Source organism: Paramisgurnus dabryanus, chromosome 12 (genome assembly GCF_030506205.2).
Source record: "Paramisgurnus dabryanus chromosome 12, PD_genome_1.1, whole genome shotgun sequence".
Taxonomy (NCBI): domain Eukaryota; kingdom Metazoa; phylum Chordata; class Actinopteri; order Cypriniformes; family Cobitidae; genus Paramisgurnus; species Paramisgurnus dabryanus.
This window is the reverse complement of record NC_133348.1, coordinates 33,284,149-33,304,528: the sequence shown is the minus strand read 5'-3', so window position 1 is coordinate 33,304,528 and position 20,380 is coordinate 33,284,149. Positions and strand designations below refer to the sequence as shown.

At 39.4% G+C, this 20,380-nt stretch overlaps 1 protein-coding gene across 2 annotated transcripts in view; it reads right to left on the bottom strand.

Annotated features, from left to right (window-relative positions):
* lpgat1 (lysophosphatidylglycerol acyltransferase 1) overlaps positions 1 to 19,941 on the bottom strand; it is a 43,459-nt gene extending 23,518 nt beyond the window's left edge. Inside the window, exons 1-3 of one of the 2 annotated variants that reach the window (XM_065268726.2) lie at positions 19,840 to 19,941; positions 18,113 to 18,365; positions 2,930 to 3,048 (exon numbers count right to left, since the gene is read on the bottom strand). In XM_065268726.2, the coding sequence (XP_065124798.1) occupies positions 2,930 to 3,048; positions 18,113 to 18,350 (357 nt within the window). In that variant the 5' untranslated portion in view covers positions 18,351 to 18,365; positions 19,840 to 19,941. The other variant, XM_065268724.1, reaches the window with a different exon arrangement.
* Between the last annotated feature and the right edge of the window lie 439 nt (positions 19,942 to 20,380).

Below are 20,380 nucleotides of genomic sequence, written 5' to 3'. Positions count from 1 at the left end.
TAAGTAGTATTCAGTATTTAGCCTTTTGTTTTTGGACAAATATCTTATCATTTAATGTGAAACTTTGTGAGTGTCGATCTAAAGCACAGACGATTGACTGACAGCTGAGCGCTCAGCAGTGCGCTGCGCTTATAGCCTATACTGAATAACTAATGGCCAGATAAGTTGATAATATGAGTACAGTGATTCCAAATGAATGTCCAAAAACTCGTAATATGTTAAATCAAAAGTTTAATTATGTCTTTTCTCGCAGCCCTGCGCTGTGTTGGTGTAGATATGCGCCGGTGAACATCATATGCGTGATGACCTTGCAGCTTAAATCACCCTAAATTTATAGTCATAAAGATAAAAGTAAAACAACATTCGCAACTTCAAATGATGTATTTTTATTTTTGTAAACTCACAATAAGGAGAAAACCTTGTGCTTATTTATAATCATTAAAAACATGACGTGCTTTCTGCTGGTTTGGTTTTAGAGCGCGTCACAAAAAAAGAACAGAAACTCAAATACTTTTTTATTCGTTTTGTCAATTTAATAATTATTTAAGTGCAACATATTTCGTATAGGCTTATTTATTTTATTATTATTTCTCAAAACAGAAACGTAGCTTAATAATCCTCTGTTGATTTAAATCTATTTGTGCATGAAACTAAACCCATGGAGGAAATTATGATATTTTAGGAGATTTATTTATAAATGAGTGAACAACGCAAATCCAGAAAGGAATTTATTTCAAGACAGCCAGTCTCGCAGTAGCTTTTTTGCGAGCTCCCGCTGTGGGTTTTGTCTAGAAGGGATACAGCAAATGCCGAAAAGTTACGGATTAGATTTGGAGGTAGGATTATTAGGATGAAAACAGCGGTTCTGGCTAAATTAGATACAAATACATCCTACAATCGTGTGAAATTTTGTGTTTAGAGTTGGGTTTGGTTAAAGGATTAGGATAAAACAGTGCTCATCCAACGAGATTTCGTTTGCTGTATCCCTTCTATCCACAACCGCAGGCGTGGCGGGGATTTTTTATGAGTGGCGGGCCGCCACGGTTGAATGTATATAGCGGAAACACTGCGACTGCAAGACATTAATAGTCGAATCTGTTTGTAAGGAAACTTACATTATTCCCGTGGAAGAGAAGAACGTTGGTAATAGAAACTTGAGGCAGACGGTGAGACTGTTTTATCTGTTTTCAGACGAAACAGCAGGGTCGGGGTACCCGCGGGTGAACCGCATAATATTTGATCTAACGGGTGTAATAGGCTATTCGCGTGTCATTTGTGTTGTAGATGCAGGTCGGCCCTCAATAGACAAGAGTAAAATGCGGGTCTAACATCCAAGACCAAAATTCGACTCGTTTTTAAATGTCCCGTGCTTATTTGGGTTTAAGATCTGTCTGAAGACCGGTAAAGGTTTATATTTAACTGCGCGATTTGCGGTGTGACCGGCTCGGGGTCACAGTCTTTATGTCAAATGGTGCGGGTGTGAAATAAAATTGCTGCTGATGTCGGATAACTGGTCGGTTGTTCTGTCAATCACAGCGGTGCGGATTATCAAACAGGACTGCATGACTTTGTAACAGCTCTGTACGCTAAACACGAGGACGAACTTGCAATGCAAACTACATTAAAACTACAATGAAATATCCGAACTACGTACGTAGCTGTGTAACGTTTTTTTAAGAAAATACAGTTTAGATCAAACATAGAAAAGCAATATGCTATAAATATAAGAAAAAGTAAAAAATTTATAAAAAAATACATGTTAGTTTACTGTAGCCTATATTCTACATTAATTTTTTTTACATTTATAATCCTCATGTGCGCCCCCTGCCGCCACAGCTGAAAAAAAATCCTAGAGGAAACACTGCTTAACCTAGTACAGGGTTTCCCGCAGCACTTTTCAGTTCGGGTGGCCCGCCTAAGCTGGGAAACCCTACCGCCTTAACTAGGTTGCATCCCTCCCAAAAAAGGCCATCAAGTGCATCTCGGAGAACAGCGTGGACGCGCTTCACACCACAAGCGGGGATACGCGCCACACGGCTAAAATGAGAAAGACGTGGTCCGGACCGTCACTGTCTGGAGGATAACTAGCCAGTTGATAAAACATCTCGGAGAATAGCGCGGATGCGCTTTACACCGCAAGGGGGCATGCGGCCGAAATGACTTATGTTTTGGGTTTATTTAAGCCTGTTATTGTATTAGTCTATAGTTCTTGCAAATTTAAAGTAAGTTAGCTGGTGATTTTGTTGTTTGCGCAACCTGATAGCTAGGTTTCACGTGCCTGCTGATTCAATATAATTGTCAAGTGCTCTGCTCCCGTTATTTTATGTGCATTATTTTCATGTTACAGTAGTTACACTTCTTTAACAATGTAATTAATAGTGGGAAATAATCTGTTTTTAACATTTTTGCGCCATCTATCATTGTTCAACAGACGTTTTACAACTTCTTCTTTAGTTTGTGTTTATTAACCCTTTAGTTTCACTTCATCACACAGCTATTCTCGTTAGAGGTAAAAACATGTAATTCATTAATAATCTAGTATGTGTTCATTTTCTGTCGTAGTTTCTTTAAAATTAAGTTTTATTTGAGTGTTTTAAAATAAAAATATTTTAATTTTCATCATGACGCGTAAGCCCTGCCCCTTTGATTGTCACACTCCTGGCCCCGCCCACCTGCACCACCTTAACCAACAAATTTTCTGCTGGAAACCCTGTAGTGTTTCCCAATCCTGGTATGCTTATATTGCACATTTTGGATGTCCCCCTTATTTAACAATACCGATTCCACCTAGCACCCCATTAGTACATGGCTCATGAACTGAATATGGTGTCATAAGAGAAACATACCAAATGTGCAGTGTTTACAATATTCCTAGACACTGACTTAGGAAACAGTGCCCCATCCCATTCCCAACCAGAGAAGAGCTTACCGTGCCCTTGTCCTGCAAGCACATCATTAAGGTGCACACATCTCCCGTAGCTTGATGGTTGACTATGACCATGGCTTCATCTTCTGACATCGGCCTCACGTCATCACCCCATTCTGTTACTACAGCCAACAGAAACACAAAATCATCAGACAATGTTTATTTTCAGACTGTTTGAAAAAAGTCAAAGAATCACGTGTCATTAAATATTTAAGCAATACTAAAGCTAAAAGACAGATGATGTTGTCGGATAGGGGCAAAGATCCTCTCCCCGCTACTCTTCTGTACTTTGCCCTTGACACTTTATTTAAAGACCCCTGTTAGGAGCTGGAAACCCAAAGGCACCAGAGAGCTCAAGCTGAGTCATATCACAGTTGACTGTGTCTGCTGTTACCAGCAAGTCAAAGATCACAAACGGTTCAGGGCACCTGACATGACCCAGTTACGGAGCACAACATGTTTGCTAAAAAGAAACCTCTAGACCATTTCTAAACAAAGAGTATTTGCTTACACACTCCAGGATGTCAACCACAGCCAGCAAGATTTCCCCTTAGACGCTCGACAGTGCTACCTGCCACACAGACCACAAATGCAAAAGCGACAACTGACGCCATTTATTATATTTCAGATTACAATTACAGTTTTGCATTTGGCAGACATTTTATCCAAAAAGTATACAAGAGATGTTCATTTCACTTAATTTTCCTGACCCACAACCACAGCTTGTTAACCGAACATTAATCATTAACTAATACGATTTTAATATTGAATTAGAGTAAGACATTGAGTAAAAATACAGTTGACGCCCGTCCCCATGCAGCTTCCAAACCACACAAAAAACGAATTTGGAGTTTAATTACGGGTGAAACAATTAAATAATTGCCAAAAGCCTCAATTATAGCTGTCAAATTAGTGCTCATTTCTGTACGTTTCAACAGTATGTTTAGGGACCAAATACAGTGGTGAATCAATTTTAAAATCTTTGATAAGTTGACGTGTCCTTTTGCCATTTGTTTTGAAATTTTTACTAACAACCTAACTCCCATAATTATTTGTTATTTACACTACATTATTTAGTTTTGGATGTTTAGAATTTACTATGCAGCTGCTTCACAGAAAGTTATAAAACATTTCAAAACTTCAAATGAAATGTCTATTAATCAATAATAATAATCGCAGTTACTATATCAAGATAATCAACAATTATGATTTTGTCATAACCATTAAGCCTTTAATAAAACGAAATAAGGACCTATAACCTATTAAACATTTAAGAGCGAATGACATAAAAAGCTGTTGCCGCTTACGATGAGAACAGCAATGTGTCACTTATGAGATAAAACTTGGACTTCAGACAGATTGAGATGTCAAAGCAGACTGGTTCGAAAGATCAAGCTGCATCACATCTCTCAATTTCATTTGCAGCCAGTTAGTGTAAACCTTAGATCAACAAAAACATCTGTGCTGTGTGGCATGTTTAACAAAACTGCTTAAACCAAGACATTATGGGTTGAGATCATCCAGATACAGCTGGGCAAAAGAAATTCTGATGGAGCGGCATTTACTACACAGCAGGGCTCTGAAACGGTTCAAGGAACGAAAACGAAAACCGGAAACGAACGAAATTTTAACAGGAACAAAAACGAAAACGAAAACAAAATCCATTTTAATCGTTCTGAACAGAAACGTTTATTTAAAATTACCATTAACCGGTTAATAACGTTATTTTATCGTTTTCTTTAATATTGTACTTATCAGTGACCAATCATGATTTGAACAGTACAACATGTGACTTTGACGCATCAAGCATGAGTGACTTTGACACATAGCGTGAGTGAAATGCCTGCGCAGCAGTCATTGAGTCTCCGGCCCGATAGCATTTGTCTTAAATAACCACAAAGCTACCCATCAAATGTTCAGAGGTATGTTTAAGTTAAAACTTGCTTAGAAATATGAAGATGCAAACTGTAACTCAAAAAAGCCAGGGGACTTATACCACTGTCAATAACTTTTTAGATGGGTCGCCACCAAGAAATTCCTTTTCGTTATTATTTTTCTTACGACAAGCTGTCTTAACAAGTCTGTCTGCAATATTGAAGGATGTGGGGGAGAAGTACAGTAGCCGGGAATCACTGAGGTAACTTACAGAGGCACATTTAACATAAACATCCAGCAGAGTATGCTGCGGTTTCAACCAGAAAAAGACATGGTTGAAAACGGGTCGTTTTTTTTAGCTGTTTATACTTAAAATGAATGCAGGTATTTCTTTTGTGGTTTTAACAATTAATGAAATGTTGAAGTTTAGTTATATCATGTGTTATGTTATTATTTTTGTGTGAAAATTAGTCTGGATGCATGCATTTGTTAAAGTATAGCCTGAATTAAAATAACGTTATTAACCGGTATTTTTTCTAAGTAAACCGTTTTCGGAACGTAAATGTTCAATGAGGAACGCAAAAACGGAAACGTTAAAATATCGATTCTGCTCGGAGTGAAACGATTGATAATTTTTTTCGTTTTTAAGCCCTGCTACACAGTGCTGTATTTTACAGAGAAGTTTGGCAAAATCGCATACAATTTCGGAGGCGATTTCTCATGATTATGAATGAGATTTTGCGATCTTCTCTTTAAAATTCGGCTCTAGTAAATGCCGCTCCATCTGAAAGCAGGTGATGCCGATTTATTAGTATCATCCATAGACTGTAAAAAAGAAAAATGGACGACGCCCATCACATCACAGCTGTCAATCATGACGTGACACCACAGTCTTTATAGCATTAAATAACGAATTAAAAACATCAGCGTGATAAAAACAAGGGCTGCAACAACGAATCGATTAAATCGATAAAAATCGATTATTAACTCTGTCCCCGCCATTGACGAGATCTCGTCAATCTGCAATACCGCTATTATCCACCAGGAGGCGCTCTTCTGCAACTTATAAAAACCGGAAGTATTGCCCTAGGGCAAACACCTGTATGTCCGTGTATGTTTTAAAGATCGCTCTGCATCTGATCTCTATCAAAAGTCCTTCACAAAAATTGAATCATCTCAGCTTTTTGCTCAAAATTTGGTGTTTTTGATGAAACCTACACATATTTGAGAGGTAATAAAAACAGAACACATGAAGGTAGATTGAAACGGATTTTTTTGTTTGAAAGCAGAGGGTCTGTTCTTTTATTTCATATATTGTATGTTTATATATTTAAAAAGAAGGCATTAAAAAGAAGGCATTTCTGGAAGGCATTAAACTTTTGTGAAAATCATGAAAAATGCTGGCGGTGAAAGAGTTAAAAGAGTTGGCAACGAATTTCAATAGCGATTTGTTGTGTCGCGTGACGCAGAGGCGTTTAATTATTTAAAAAAAGAACAACTTCAGTTAAGCGCGGAGTGGAGTGAACACACTCGGTCTCTCTCGCACACTGTTGCTTGCAGAGTTCGGCGCCTCATAGACAGGGCGGAGAAAAGATTAAAAAAAAAAAAACAGCGGCGGTAGAGGAAAACCACATGTCAGTGTTTTACTCCTCCCAAACATAAGCGCATCACCTGGAAGTTAGCCGGCAAAGAGGTAAACAAACAAAGACAACACGCTTATGCTTTATGGAGCGACGACAGCGGGTAAAAAAGTTTCTAGAACCAATACAAAACTCCAATGACAAACTCCAATGATATTAAACAAAGAAATAAAACTTTGAGAGTTATATGAACGCTTTTCCCCGTCATGGACCTGTATGTTAAATCATCGCGCCATCCCTCTCCTGCTGCTCTGTCCTGCGCGCTCCAGCTCATTTAGGCGAAGCAATGGATGGTGTATTTAAATTTTGCGCGGGAGTAGAAGACGCATTTTCCGTTTTCACAAGACGCATTTATGTGGCCAAATGTAAATGGAACAGTTTTAACAAATGAGATCAGAGAAAACACATGAAGTCAAATATAAAAGGTACAAAGCTGTCTCTGGGGAAGTACCCTTTATAAAAGGTCCTAATATGAACCATTTAGGTACAAATATGTATCTGTGAACTGCCAATATGTACTTTTGAAGTACTAATATGCACTTTATGGGTACAAAGGTGTACCTTTTTGAAAGGGTACTGTCCCAGTGACAACTTTTGTACCTTAATTTCTGAGAGTGTAATCGTATACTTAAGGCCGGGGTATACCTTTTTCCGCGTCCGCGCAGCTTTTCAAGTATACTCCCCGTGGCTACATGCGGATGGCCACGTTCGACACTATACGCGATACAAATGATTTCTTATTCAAATTATTAGTCTAACAGGCCGTCAGGGCTGCACTGATGTGGCGACATTTACAGTACATTAAAACATTAGGATAGATGAAGAAAAGTAACTGATCCACCATTGCAAACACAGTTTAGAACAAACAACAAGACAACAAAGAACAGGAATCAAACATTATGGTAACAAACATGCTCCACAGCTTTTTGTTCTTGGAAGAAGTAAAAGTTAAAGAAGAAAAACGATAGTGTGTGTGCAAATGCTGTGTATTTCCTTTGTACAATTGTTTATAGTGGAGTGTCCCGTCTAAATTTTTCACGCGCATGCGCTGTTGTACGCGGACTGTACGCGCGGTCTCAAATTTTGGGCCGGCTGCGGACCCTCCTGATGACGAAAATGACGTCATGCGCAAGGCACGCATACGCGGACGTCCCTAGTATACTTTCGGCTTTAGCCTGACTACGTCAGACTTTGTACGTTCACTAAATTTCATTACGCTTTTGTACTCAGTCTGAGATACCTCCAATTCTAACCGTTTTCCCCCGGCTTCATACCGACGGCTCAAACAACGAATAGAGGGCGGGCTGAGAGCTGTGACTGTTGTTGTTGCCCTAATCCCGAGGGGTTTTGGGAAAGTTGAATTTATCAACTATTACCGATAATCAGTGAGAAACTGTTTGCAGCACAGCTTGACGTGCACAACGATCGAGAAATCATGGAAGGGAATTTCGTTGTTCACAGTTAATGGTGGAGGATGCATGGGCAAACATTCTTTGGTGACGTTCCTGATTAACCAGAAAATAAGGTAGGAAGATTTAATTTACATATGGTTATAGCTGTCTGGTGGAAGAGTTTGAGAGGAGAAAGGGGCGTTCCTCCACTTAGATGTGAGTGGAAAGACACCGTAAGGATAGTGTTTAACTAGCTCTGGCCCGATTTACTTTACATAATCTGCAAAAGTCGTTCATAGCCATGTTAACTCCGGTATTTCGCTTGATGGGTTTGTTTTTACATCATGCGTGTGTTTTACAGCAGAAATTCGATGCGGCTGAGCCGGTGCATAACGCACATCATGTCCAAACGTTATGTGATTGGCTTACATTTAGACCAATGATTTTAAACTTCAGACAAGCCCCTCCCACGAGAAGGAAAACGATTGTCAATTATGCCCAGCCAGAGGATGGTATTACCAGGCTATCTTATACTATCTTTTTGATCCCATCAAGAGATGCTTCTTGATGGGAAATGCATCATAAAAAAGTCTATATTTGGCAGATGTAAAGCATACATGTGTATTTTTTTTGTGTTAGTCCATTTTTATTATTATTGTAACAGCTCAGGTATGTTCAAGAAGCGACATGTTTGTGCAATTTCTAAAGATTTTAGTTCTGTTTTGAATAAGGGGTTGGAAATTAATGCTTTTCTTGTTTTTTGCTTTTGATTCATCGATTAATCGTAAAAATAATCGACAGATTATTCGATTATTAAAATAATCGTTAGTTGCAGCCCTAATAAAATCTACAGTAATTGACAGAAACCAGCTTCAGAACAAACATAACTGAAGTGTAATTAAATTGTTTTGTTGTTCTCAAGTCCCATTGAATAACATGGGAGGTGGGGTTAATGACCTATACTGGGACCAGTCACTGAGGGGCAATTGAGACGTTTTGGCTTCACTTTTCAGGGCTTGTGCGGCACGCTTGGTCTCACCAAACTGGCTTCACTGATGAGACATTCAGTATAATTCTCTCATATCAGCAAATCTGCACTTTTTTGTGTTTCTGTACATCAAACTGGTAGAGACCCACTTTAGCAGCGCAAGAGGTTGTGGAATCAATGTGAAAACACTAAAATGGTAAAAAAAATATATATATATAAAAAAAGATATAAAAGAAGATATAAAAAATTATATCTTGACGGATCACTTTGGATAAAAGTATCTGCTATATCCATACACAAATGTTTTGCATGTAATACAGGAGCTTGGTCACAGAGCCTAGTGGTAAAAACCCATGCAAACCAAATGCAAAGCTGCAGTCCACACCAATCTGACTCACCAAACTCTAAAACATCTATTCCCTTGAAAGCACCATCTTTAACCTAAGACCCGAGCTTTGGTTTGTCTTTTTTTGTAGATCTTCCAGATATTTGGCGTTGGAAGAACCAATAAATATAAATAACCAAATATTTTATTTTCCACGTTTGTGTACAACAGGTTCCAGTTACACAGAATTAAAGGTGCTCCAAGCGAATTCATGTGTTTTAGGCCATAAACATTTTTTGCTTCATACAGTAAACATCTCCTCACTATCTGCTAGCTGCCTGTCCCCTGAACACACTGTAAAGCCCAGGCTCCACAGCCCAGGCTCCACAAATTGCAACAAAAACAAAGTGGTCAAATCTACCACCACGAAACAAAGTGTTCCAGCCAATAAACGACAAGAAGGATTTGGGAGTGGGGGTTCGGCGTGTTCATGACTCTTTCAGAAAGCACAGAAGGGAGGGGAGGAGTTAGCTATGCTACGTTTTGTTTGACAACACTTTGAACGTCAACAAGAAGTGACGTCACACAGATTCGCTTAGAGCACCTTTAAGAATTATGGTGCAAACAACAAAAAATGTGATGTCCACGTATGTGGACACACCAGGTCTTAGGAGGTTAATGTCAAAAACATGCAGACAAATGTTTTAAAGCATCCCACCATGGACTTTCCAAAGAATAGATCACAGAAAAAATAAAATATGCGTTATGATGAAACATGCAGTAGCGAGATTCAGTCACCATGAGCTCAGTTAATCTACAGATGGGTCTACATAGCCCCGCATGTCGAACAGTCGTATGGAACTTATGTCTTGGGGTTATTTAAGCCAGCCTGTTATTGTATTAGTCTATATTTCTTGAAAATTTAAAGTAAGTTAGCTGGTGATTTTGTTGTTTGAGCAACCTGCTAGGGTTTCACATGTCTGTTGATTAGATATAATTGTTGAGCGCTCTTGCTCACTTTATTTATGTGCATTTTAACATGCTACAGTAGTTACACTCCTTTAAGATAATGTCATTAATAGTGGGAAATAATCCGTTTTTACCATTTTTGCACCATCTATCATCGTTTGCCAGACGTTCTACAACATCTGCTTTAGTTTGTGTTTATTAACCCTTTAGTTCCACTTCATCACGCAGCTATTCCCATTAGAGGTATCTGTTAAAAACATTTAATTCATTAATAATCTAGTATGTGTTCATTTTCTGTCATAGGTTCTTCAAAATTAAGTTTTATTTGTGTTTTAAAAATAAATATTTTATTTATTTATTTTATTAAAATATTTAAATTTTTATCATGACGCATACGCCCCGCCCCTTTGATTGCCACGCCCTCTGAAAAAACCTACCACCTTAACTAACACATTTTCTGCGGGAAACCCTGTATGGTTTAAAAGGATGTCGTGATTTTGGGATTTACTTCGGTTGGACAAAAATACAGTCAGTCAGATGCAAAATGTAACTTGTTACAGCGCCGTCACAAGTTCCCTCATATCATCCCATGTTTAAACATCAAATGTCAAGAGATACCAGAGAGCCATACGAGCATAAATCCTGACTGAAAACAGGTGAGAGGACGACACGACACTAATCGCTAAAATGATAGCAAAAGCTGCTTAATGTTATGAAGCTTGTGCTTTGACTGGACGTGTTTTAAAGCGCACTGTTGCACATCCACAACAGAGTTAAACTTTTTGTCAAGTACATAACTTAGTTTAAGTCTTGCATTTTGTGCAGATATATGCACGTTGTATAATACATTTATGTTGTATATAAGCCTTAATATTATGTAGAGAGCATCATATAGAAAGCGCATCAGTTTGTGTTTATTAACCCTTTAGTTTCACTTCATCACGCTTTTCCTGTTAGAGGTTTCTGTTAAAAACATTTGATTAATTAATAATCTAGTATGTGTTCTTTGTTCTGTCATATTTTCTTCAAAATGAAGTTTTATTTGAGTGTTTTAAAAAAAAAAAAACATTTTCACCATGACGTATAAGCCCCGCCCCCAGTTAATCGAGCACTCGTTCTTCAGACCTATGGATTAATCGAAATGAAAAATTACATAAATGCACATCCCTACTCAGTGGTAGTGTACTGTGTTTGCAGCACAAAAGATCATGGGTTCCAGCCCAGGGAAAACACATACTCATAAAAATGGATACCTTGTAATGCACTGCAAGTTGCTTTGGATAAAAGCATCTGCCAAATGTTAATGTATCACCTTTATGGCAGCATTCTAAAAAAAATAAAAAAATCTAAACAGGTGAAAAATGAAGGCAAACTGCTTTGACCTTGACAGACCAGTAAAATTATTTATATGCCTTATATTTATGGTCGAAATGTTAGATGCTTTCCGTTCAAGGCTGACCTTTGAACTGAGATAGCGTCCATGTGACCACAAATTGCAGCCAAACACAAGCAGGTATTCAATGAAAGAAAACATCATTCATAACAAAACTGCTCGCCCCAATGTAAAAGTTTAGGTAATGGCATAAGGGCGAGTTATAGTTGGGAGTATGTTCTACGGCTTAGCCGCGATGGCATAGGATACGTGGCGGTTGTCATATACTTCGTCGTCGTCCACGTCGACTTGCAAACACACATGCAGACAGCTGGTAGGCAGTATCTACGTGTGTAACCGCAGTAGCTGCGCGACCGTCAATAAAGAAACAGTTCATAAACAGGCAAGTTTAAACGAAGAAGAAACAGCAGGGAGGGGTTCTAGTGGACCAATCACAGCACTTGCGGTCCGCATAGAACTGACACGCTTTTAAAAATTGGCGAGGTGCGCGCCAGGCTATGGATAACCTACAGCGTAGGCCTTACACATGACTATAAATTGGACTTTAATGCAACTTAAAACTACAGGGTAGGGGTGTGCAAAAATACATCAAATAGTGTCATTAATAATAGTGTAACTGTTGTTTTAACAATGAGTAATATTCTTAACCTCTTAAGCACATTTTTCGCCTGGATTTGGCGTACCCAATTTCAAAAGCTTTCCAAACTCACATGCAGAGGTGTACATACAAAAGTTTGGTATCATTTTACAGGAAACCCTTTGAAATTACATAAAACTCTGTTGAAAGTGCTAAACATGGTTGTATGTGTTGTCATTCCTCTAATAAACACAAAAATAAAAAGGAGCTTTTTGTTGTTGTTTTTTTCTAAAGTCTGAATTTGAAAGTATATAACTCTGCCCTGAGTAGTCACGAAACCTGCAAACAGTTTTGTTGGATTCCAGCAAATGTCAGCTTACAGAGGAAAAAGGATTTTTTCTCTATCATAATCTATGCAAAGGTTATTCTATTCTAACTGAAGGGAGGAATAATACCCTTTTGCATTCAATTTCATTTGAATTGTCCCCATAACCACATACAGTGGAATATAGGGCTGTTCCGAATACCATTTTTTGAGCTTCGAAGCTCTAGTAGAAATCAAATCAAATATTCGAAGCTTCGGAAGGAGTGGCTGAACATATTTTTCTCTTTAATAAAAGGCAGGAATCTCTGTGTGTGTATGCGTCTGTCTGTCTACAGTTTAATTATGTGGCGGATGTGTTGCTGCGGACCCAAGGGAGTGTAATGCCTTTATTTTCGTGTAATATGGACATGTGACACGTTTAGAATTAATAAACTTTAAAAATACTACAGAACAGCGCAAGCCGGAAGCGGCGTGCGGACACATGCGCAGTGTTTCCTCTAGGATTTTTTCCAGCTGTGGCGGCAGGGGGCGCCCATGATGATTATAAATGTACATTATTTTTTTTAATGTAGAAAATAGGCTACAGTAAACTAACATGTATTTTTTATCATTTTCATGCTGTCATTTACTTTTCCTTATATTTATAGCATATTGCTTTTCTATGTTTGATCTAAACTGTATTTTCTTAAAAAATACGTAAGTTTTATAGCTTCATACGGATCTTTCATTGTAGTTTTAATGTAGTGTGCAAGTTCGTGCTCGGGTTTAGCGTTACAGAGCTGTTGCAAAGTCATGCACAGTCCTGTTTGATCATCCGCACCGCTGTGAATGACAGAACACCCGACATCAGCAACAATTTATTCCACACCCGGCCTGTTTGACATAAAGAGCCCGACCCGGTCACACCGCAAATCGCGCAGTTATAGAAACCTTTATGCTCTTCGCAGACAGATCTTAAACACAAATAAGCACGGGGACATTTAAAAACTGTTACCTGTCGGAATCGAGTCGAATTCTTTTCTTGGATGTTAGACCCGCAGTTCACGCTCGCATATTGAGTCCCGACCTGGATCTACAACGCATATAACACGTTAATATTATTACACCCGTTACATCAAATATTAGAAGTTTCACCTGCGGGTACCCCGACCCTGTTGTTTCGTCTGAAAACAGATGAAACGGTCTCACCGTCTGCCTCCAGTTTTTATTACCAACGTCCTTCTCTTCCACGGGAATAAGTTTCCTTCCAAACAGATTCGAATATTAATGTCTTGCAGTCCTATATGAGTTGTATTCAGTGTTTAGCCTTTTGTTTTTGGACAAACATCTTATCATTTAATGTGAAACTTTGTGAGTGTCGATCTAAAGCACAGAAGATTGACAGCTGAGTGGTCAGCAGCGCGCTGCGCTTATAGCCTATATTCTGAATAACTAATGGCCAGATAAGTTGATAATATGAGTACAGTGATTCCAAATGAATGTCCAAAAAACTCGTAATATGTTAAATCGAAAGTTTAATCATATCATTTCTCGCAGCCCCGCGCTGCGTCCGTGTATATGCGCCTATGAACAGCATACGCGTGATGACCTTGCAACATAAATTACCCTTAATTTATTGCCAGACAGATAAAAGTAAAATAACATTCGCATCTGTAAATTGTGTATTTTTATTTATGTAAACTCACAATAAGGAGAAAACCTTGTGCTTATTTAAAATCATTAAAAACATGACGTGTTTTCTGCTGCTTTGGTTTAACAGCGCATCACAAAAAAGAACAGAAACTCAAATACTTTTTTATTCGTTTTGTCAATCTGATAATTATAACATAGTTCGTGTAGACTTATTTATTTTATTATTATTTCTCAAAACAGAGACGTAGCCTAATCATCATCCGTTGATTTAAATCTATTTGTGCATGAAACTAAACCCATGGGGGAAATTATGATATTTTAGGAGATTTATTTATAAATGAGTGAACAACGCGAATCCAGAAAGGAATTTTTTTTCTTTCTTGCTGGGCGGACATTTCGGTATAGCTTTATTTATTTTGCGAGCTGCCGCCGTGGGTTTTGTCTAGAAGGGATACAGAAAATACCAAAAAGTTTAGGATTAGATTTGGAGGTAGGATTTTTAGGATGAAAACAGCGGCTCTGGCTACATGAGATACACATACATCCTACAAACCTGTGAAATGTTGTGTTTAGAGTTGGGTTTGGGTGAAGGATTAGGATAAAACAGTGCTCATCCGGCGAGATTTCGTTTGCTGTATCCCTTCTATCCTCAACCGCAGGCGTGGCGGGGATGTTTTAGGCGTGGCGGGCCGCCACGGTTGAATGTATATAGCGGAAACACTGCATGCGTCCTTTCCATATGGATTACGGATCAACAGTAATTCGTCACGTTACTTTTAAAAGTGCATCCAAATCGATACGGAAGGTGCTGTATCGATGCACCGCATCGTCAGGCGTCCATGACGATGTATCGTCGTATCGATATTTTGAACACAGCACTACTATTTACTGTAGGTCCGGCTGCCGAAAACACCCTCTCTGAAGGTACAGATGTGCCAGGTATGCACAAATACTGTTTAGCAAGCTTTGCCAATCTGGGAAAACAACTGGCGTTTAGTTTCCACCAGTCCACGGGGCTCATTTCTAGGCCAATGGGACTGTCGCTAAGAAAGTTTTTGACTTCTGTTTCACAACTGGTGAGGGCTGACGAAAAGTAGCTTTCGCCAAGTATGAGTGCCATCGCCATGGCTGCGCTGTCTTTGGTGGCACTTTGTGCTGGGGCCGCGGCCGCCTCCTCTTGCCCGTGTTCTACACTTTGCGTAACGGCCTTTGTTACATTTGGTACATTGTACGGAACATTTGCTGCAAGGCTACAGAGTTTTGCATTTGCCAGTGCTCTTTATTTCTGGAGATAAGAACCCAAGATGCTTATGGCGTGGGTCCAACATGCATGCAGTCATCGCTGGGGATGAAAACATCTCTAGCTCATCAACCTGGGCACACGTATTTAGGCTTTACTACATGCAAACTCGTCTGGTACCTACCTTCATTCTTTCAGACAGGGAGTTTCGGACTTTAGTTTTAAACTCCACCAGAACCCGGTTCGCGTCGCCTTCGCTTTGTAGGTGTGCATTTATTAGTCCAAAGGTGATGGGATAGGTGTTTGAGATGGACACTTCCCTTTCTGACGACATAACTTGAACGCTTTTAGAGTTGGCACAACATCTTCAATAAGCTGCCAGTGCGCGTCCTTCAACTCCAAAATCCGTGCATCTTGAACTTTCGTTACAGTGCGTAATACCCTGTGTTATGGATTCGGCTTTAGCACCACTGCACATGTTTTGCGCTAGCATCGCGGGGATGGTAGGCTGGGCGAAGGTACTCGCAGGCTCCGCGGCCACCTCTCTAATGATGCCCGGGTGTTGGCTGTTGAGATGGTACAACAACGAGGTTGTACTTGAAGTATATCTAAGCACTGCATTGCAATACTTGCATTTTGCCCCGACATTTTCAATTTTGAAGTGCTCCCACACTGTGCTTTTCTTTGCCCGCTTTTTGAAAACTGGTCATGACTAGCCTGGCTCCTCCCTCCTAAGTGCTTCCGCCAGGCTAGGTCATGACTACTTCTTGTGGACATGGACATTACAAATGTCTGGGAGCGCTCTGGTGGTCTCTGGTGGTGCAAAAATGTATTAGAACTAAATAACTAAATTCAATGCACGCCATTGACGCCACTTAAACAAGCAATATGTTTCACTCGGTTACGCAATTTTTAACGATTAATCGGTTAACCATGGACACCCCTAAGAGCAATACTTTTTATAAAGGTAGCCTAACATTTTTTTAACAAACAAACATTCCCGTATCAGAAATTAGCAGCACAGTAATTACTGACAACGTAAAGGGTAGGCTATTTAAATAAAACAACGAAAATAAATGAATGAAGTTCAACAAACTGTAATAAAACGGTAGCATACTTTCAAAATCAAGTTTATTTACTAACACTTACATCATCCAATATGTTTTTCATCAGTAGAACAATAAAGATATTTTGCAGAAACCCCAGTGCTCCGTCATGCAAGTCAACCGATCTGCCACTTTATGAGCTAAAGCATACATAGGGCTGTGCAAAAAATCGACTGCGATTATCATGCGCGTGTCATCAGTAAAGCCGGTTCGGTGATTAGTATTAAATCGCCATCAGCTGCTTTCAGATGGAGCGGCATTTATTAAACAGACCCGTAGTTCACCGAGAAGCTAGGCAAAATCGGGTTCATAATCGAGGAAAATCGATTCCGATTTTCTATGCGATTTTGCCTAGCTTCTCGGTGAACTACGGGTCTGTGTAATAAATGCTGCTCCATCTGAAAGCAGCTGATGGCGATTTACTTCTAATCACGGAACCGGCTTTACTGATGACATGCGCATGATAATCGCAGTCGATTTTTTGCACAGCCCTAAGCATACATATCCAATACAAAAGTAATCCCCCATAAATCCGTGTGACATATTGACGTCTTGTGGAGCAAATCAATCAGTTTTTGCAAGAAACTGAACGTTATTTACAACACTATTAGCGTGAATGCCAAAGCAGGAAGCGAGCTTTACGTTCGAGGTGATCTCTTCCACTGGTGGCTGTTGGTCTCTCTGCGCCACCTATAGAGCGGGAGCGTGAAGCGCACTTCCTGCTTGGCAAAAGCACTACATTAACGCTGTAAAAAATATTTATATAGCATAGCATTCATATATATATGAATCTCAAAACTGAAAATCGAATGTCAATTTTACCTTATTATTCATTCGATGATTATTGGATATGTGTTGATAATAGTACAAAAATAACAATGTAGCCTTGTTCCTCAAAGTGATAAGTGGTTTTATCTGTTCCGTGATCACCCGACTGTCCCAGACCTTGTGTCTCTATCTCGTGATCCACTGGATCAGTGTAGAGCTTTGACATCTTTAGCTAGATCTAACCTAGCCAGCAATTCAAACCGGTTTTACATTAAAGAACCAAACAATTTGTTGTAAAATCCCTTATGTTCCAGGTTTTGAACTCAGTAAAGGCCAATCTACAAGCAATCCAGTCTTGGATGAATGAGACCAGATGTAAAGTCAAAAAAGCCCTCCCTTGAGGTTCTCATTGATAATAGTGTGACAATACACATTTAAAAAAAAAAAGGAACAAAAACATCTTTTACAAACTTATTTCCAAAACAAAGGAAGTAAATCAATGCAAAACAGGAAGCACCACAGCGTGAGTCAATAAAGATTCACAAATAGTCAATAGATTTGCACACAGCAGTCAAAATTTGGCGTCACTGGATAATACACTGGGGATAATGACAAAAAAATTGCCTGGGCCATTTCTCAGCCAAGACCCATAATGGTGCGTTGTGTTCACACAAGATCCGAATGAAGCGTTAAGCACAAGTGATTTACATGTTAAGTCAATGCAAAGACAAGATAGACATCCATTCAGACTTTTCAATTTGCACCCCGTTAACCAATCAGGAGCTTGCTCTAGTAGTGACGTTGAGGCAGAAATACAAAACAACAAGGACAAAATTATTTTTGCTGTATGTGGACACCCAGAGCTGTATGTCACATCTTCAAATTTTTATAAAAATCAGGAATAAAAAAAGATCTTGCTTGGAAGAAAGTTACAAGAAACAAAAAATATGCTCTTACCGGTGTAGCCTGCACACCATCCCCAAGAAGCCACCATGGCCAGCAACCATCTGAACATGACCCCCTCGATGTACCAAAACGTGTGGGGATCCAGAAGTCTCAAAGGCTGCAGTACTAACAGGTAGAGGCAGTAGGATGGGATCGCAACACAGTTATTGATAAACATAAAGATGAAACGAAGCAGCGACTTCAGTAAGATCCAGGCCAGTTTCCGGGCCGCGTCCAGATGAGGAGCCATTCTGTACTGTCCTGGCTGTGAGGGAGGTGAAACACAAAACAAACTAAATCTCAACAACACTTCAGCAATGTGTGTACATATTGAAAGCAAGCCAATGATCACAACACGTGGAGTATTTTCTGTCAGATAGTAAATACACTGAATGAATGGAGGTAAACCTTATGGCTGTGTACGGTTATACACACACACACACAGTCAGCTCATATATAAATGTGCCTGCACACCGTGACAATCACACTAAGCAAGTTAGACTTTGATATCTGTAAATCACGATAAACAAACAATGCTGAATTGAAAAAGTGTATTTCCTGATATGCATGCAAGGAGGAGCCACTACACTTTAACGGCGACCAACATACAAAATAATAAAGCATTTCAAAATAAGGTTACCAGGATTAATACCCGGATAAACGTATGTCATAAAAATACTGTATATGTATAATAAAAACAAAATAACAACAATAGTCATCAATCATACTACGTAATACGATTTATCGCACACGGACACCCCCTGAATTCGTTTTTATCTGAAAGACTTTAATGGATCTGTTTCAGTGTGAAATGGCACATAAATGCTCTAAAATAAGCTAAAAAGAGACTGAATAAAGCGCTAACGCGGCTAACATGCTAACTTAAATGCCGTTATAACAGCTGTTTTCTCAGCATTGCCAATCTCCTGAGAACACGGTCCTTTTCAACGACTGCAAAACCAACATGCGAATAGATAAAATACGATTATAAATCCATTCTGTTTGTCAAAAGGTTAAAATGTTGAAAATACACGCGCGCTGATGTGTTAGCATGCTAAGCTAACGCGAACTCAGGTCATGGATTCAGTTTAACGGTCACATCATTCATCTGATCGTGCTTTATTCATTAATAATCAATTTACTATTGTAGTGTTTGATTTATTAGGTCTTTAGGTTAACATTTAAATATGTTTGTACGATCTGTTCTGTGGGTAAACCGGTCAGAGTCAGGTTGATTCTGGTGATTAATGAGATTTGGACTAAAGTCCTTGACGGATCCGTTACACACCCGACCCGAACCGGAGCAGAACAGCAATCCGGATCCAGTAAAAACGCTAAAATGACATCCACAAGGATCTCTTGTAATAAGTCCTCTAATCTTGACGTGAAAATGTTTTCTCACCGTGCTAATGCGCAGCCCGTTGGTGAAGCTGCCGATGAATTCGGACGGTTCGGATCGGTCACATGTAGCGAATGATGGTCGGCGAACCCGTGAGTTTTAGATCGACTGCTCCAAAACTGGACTCGATTCCGAAAATGCGTGTCCTGTTCGGATGCATGCGCGTCAGTTACACGGGCTCATGCCGCTGCCGATGCCGCTGGAGTCACGCGGCCAAACCACTGGATCCGATATAAATCCCCAAATCGAGCACAGGACACGCTTGAGATCCGCCTCATGAACTCATCTTTTTGCTTCTAGTGAGGCGTGTCGCGGACTTGTTCTCGCTGCTGGGCCTCACCTCCGGGATGATGATGATCTTTGGCTCCGTTATTCTGAACCTCCCACAGGCCGCGTGCGCGCGCAGACTCAGAGAGAACGCGCACCGGTACCGGCCCAGTAGAACCGCTGGATAACCAAGCAGAAATTGAACGATATACTTTAAAAAAGATATACACTTTAAGAAGATGCCTGCAAGAACAATAAACTCAAAGGGGCATTTTCCTAAAACTCATTTGAAAAATAAATTAAGCGTAAAAAGAAACCGCATCCTAATTCGAATCTATACATTAAATATGAAACTAATCCACAGGTTCTGTATTTAAAGATTAAGGTTCCATTATGTCTAAAAATAAAAAGTTTGTAAACTCTGACCCCCAGTGGGTGATTCAGATTGCAACTATATAGGACACTATATGATAGTAAAGACAAAATTGCAAGAAATTGGTAAGATAAATATGAAGCAAGTACAGAATGTAACATTTGATTTATGTTTTAATACATGCTTTATGAACAAACATCTGTGTATCAGATGTCTGTGAATGCTACTAATCATAAGTGGG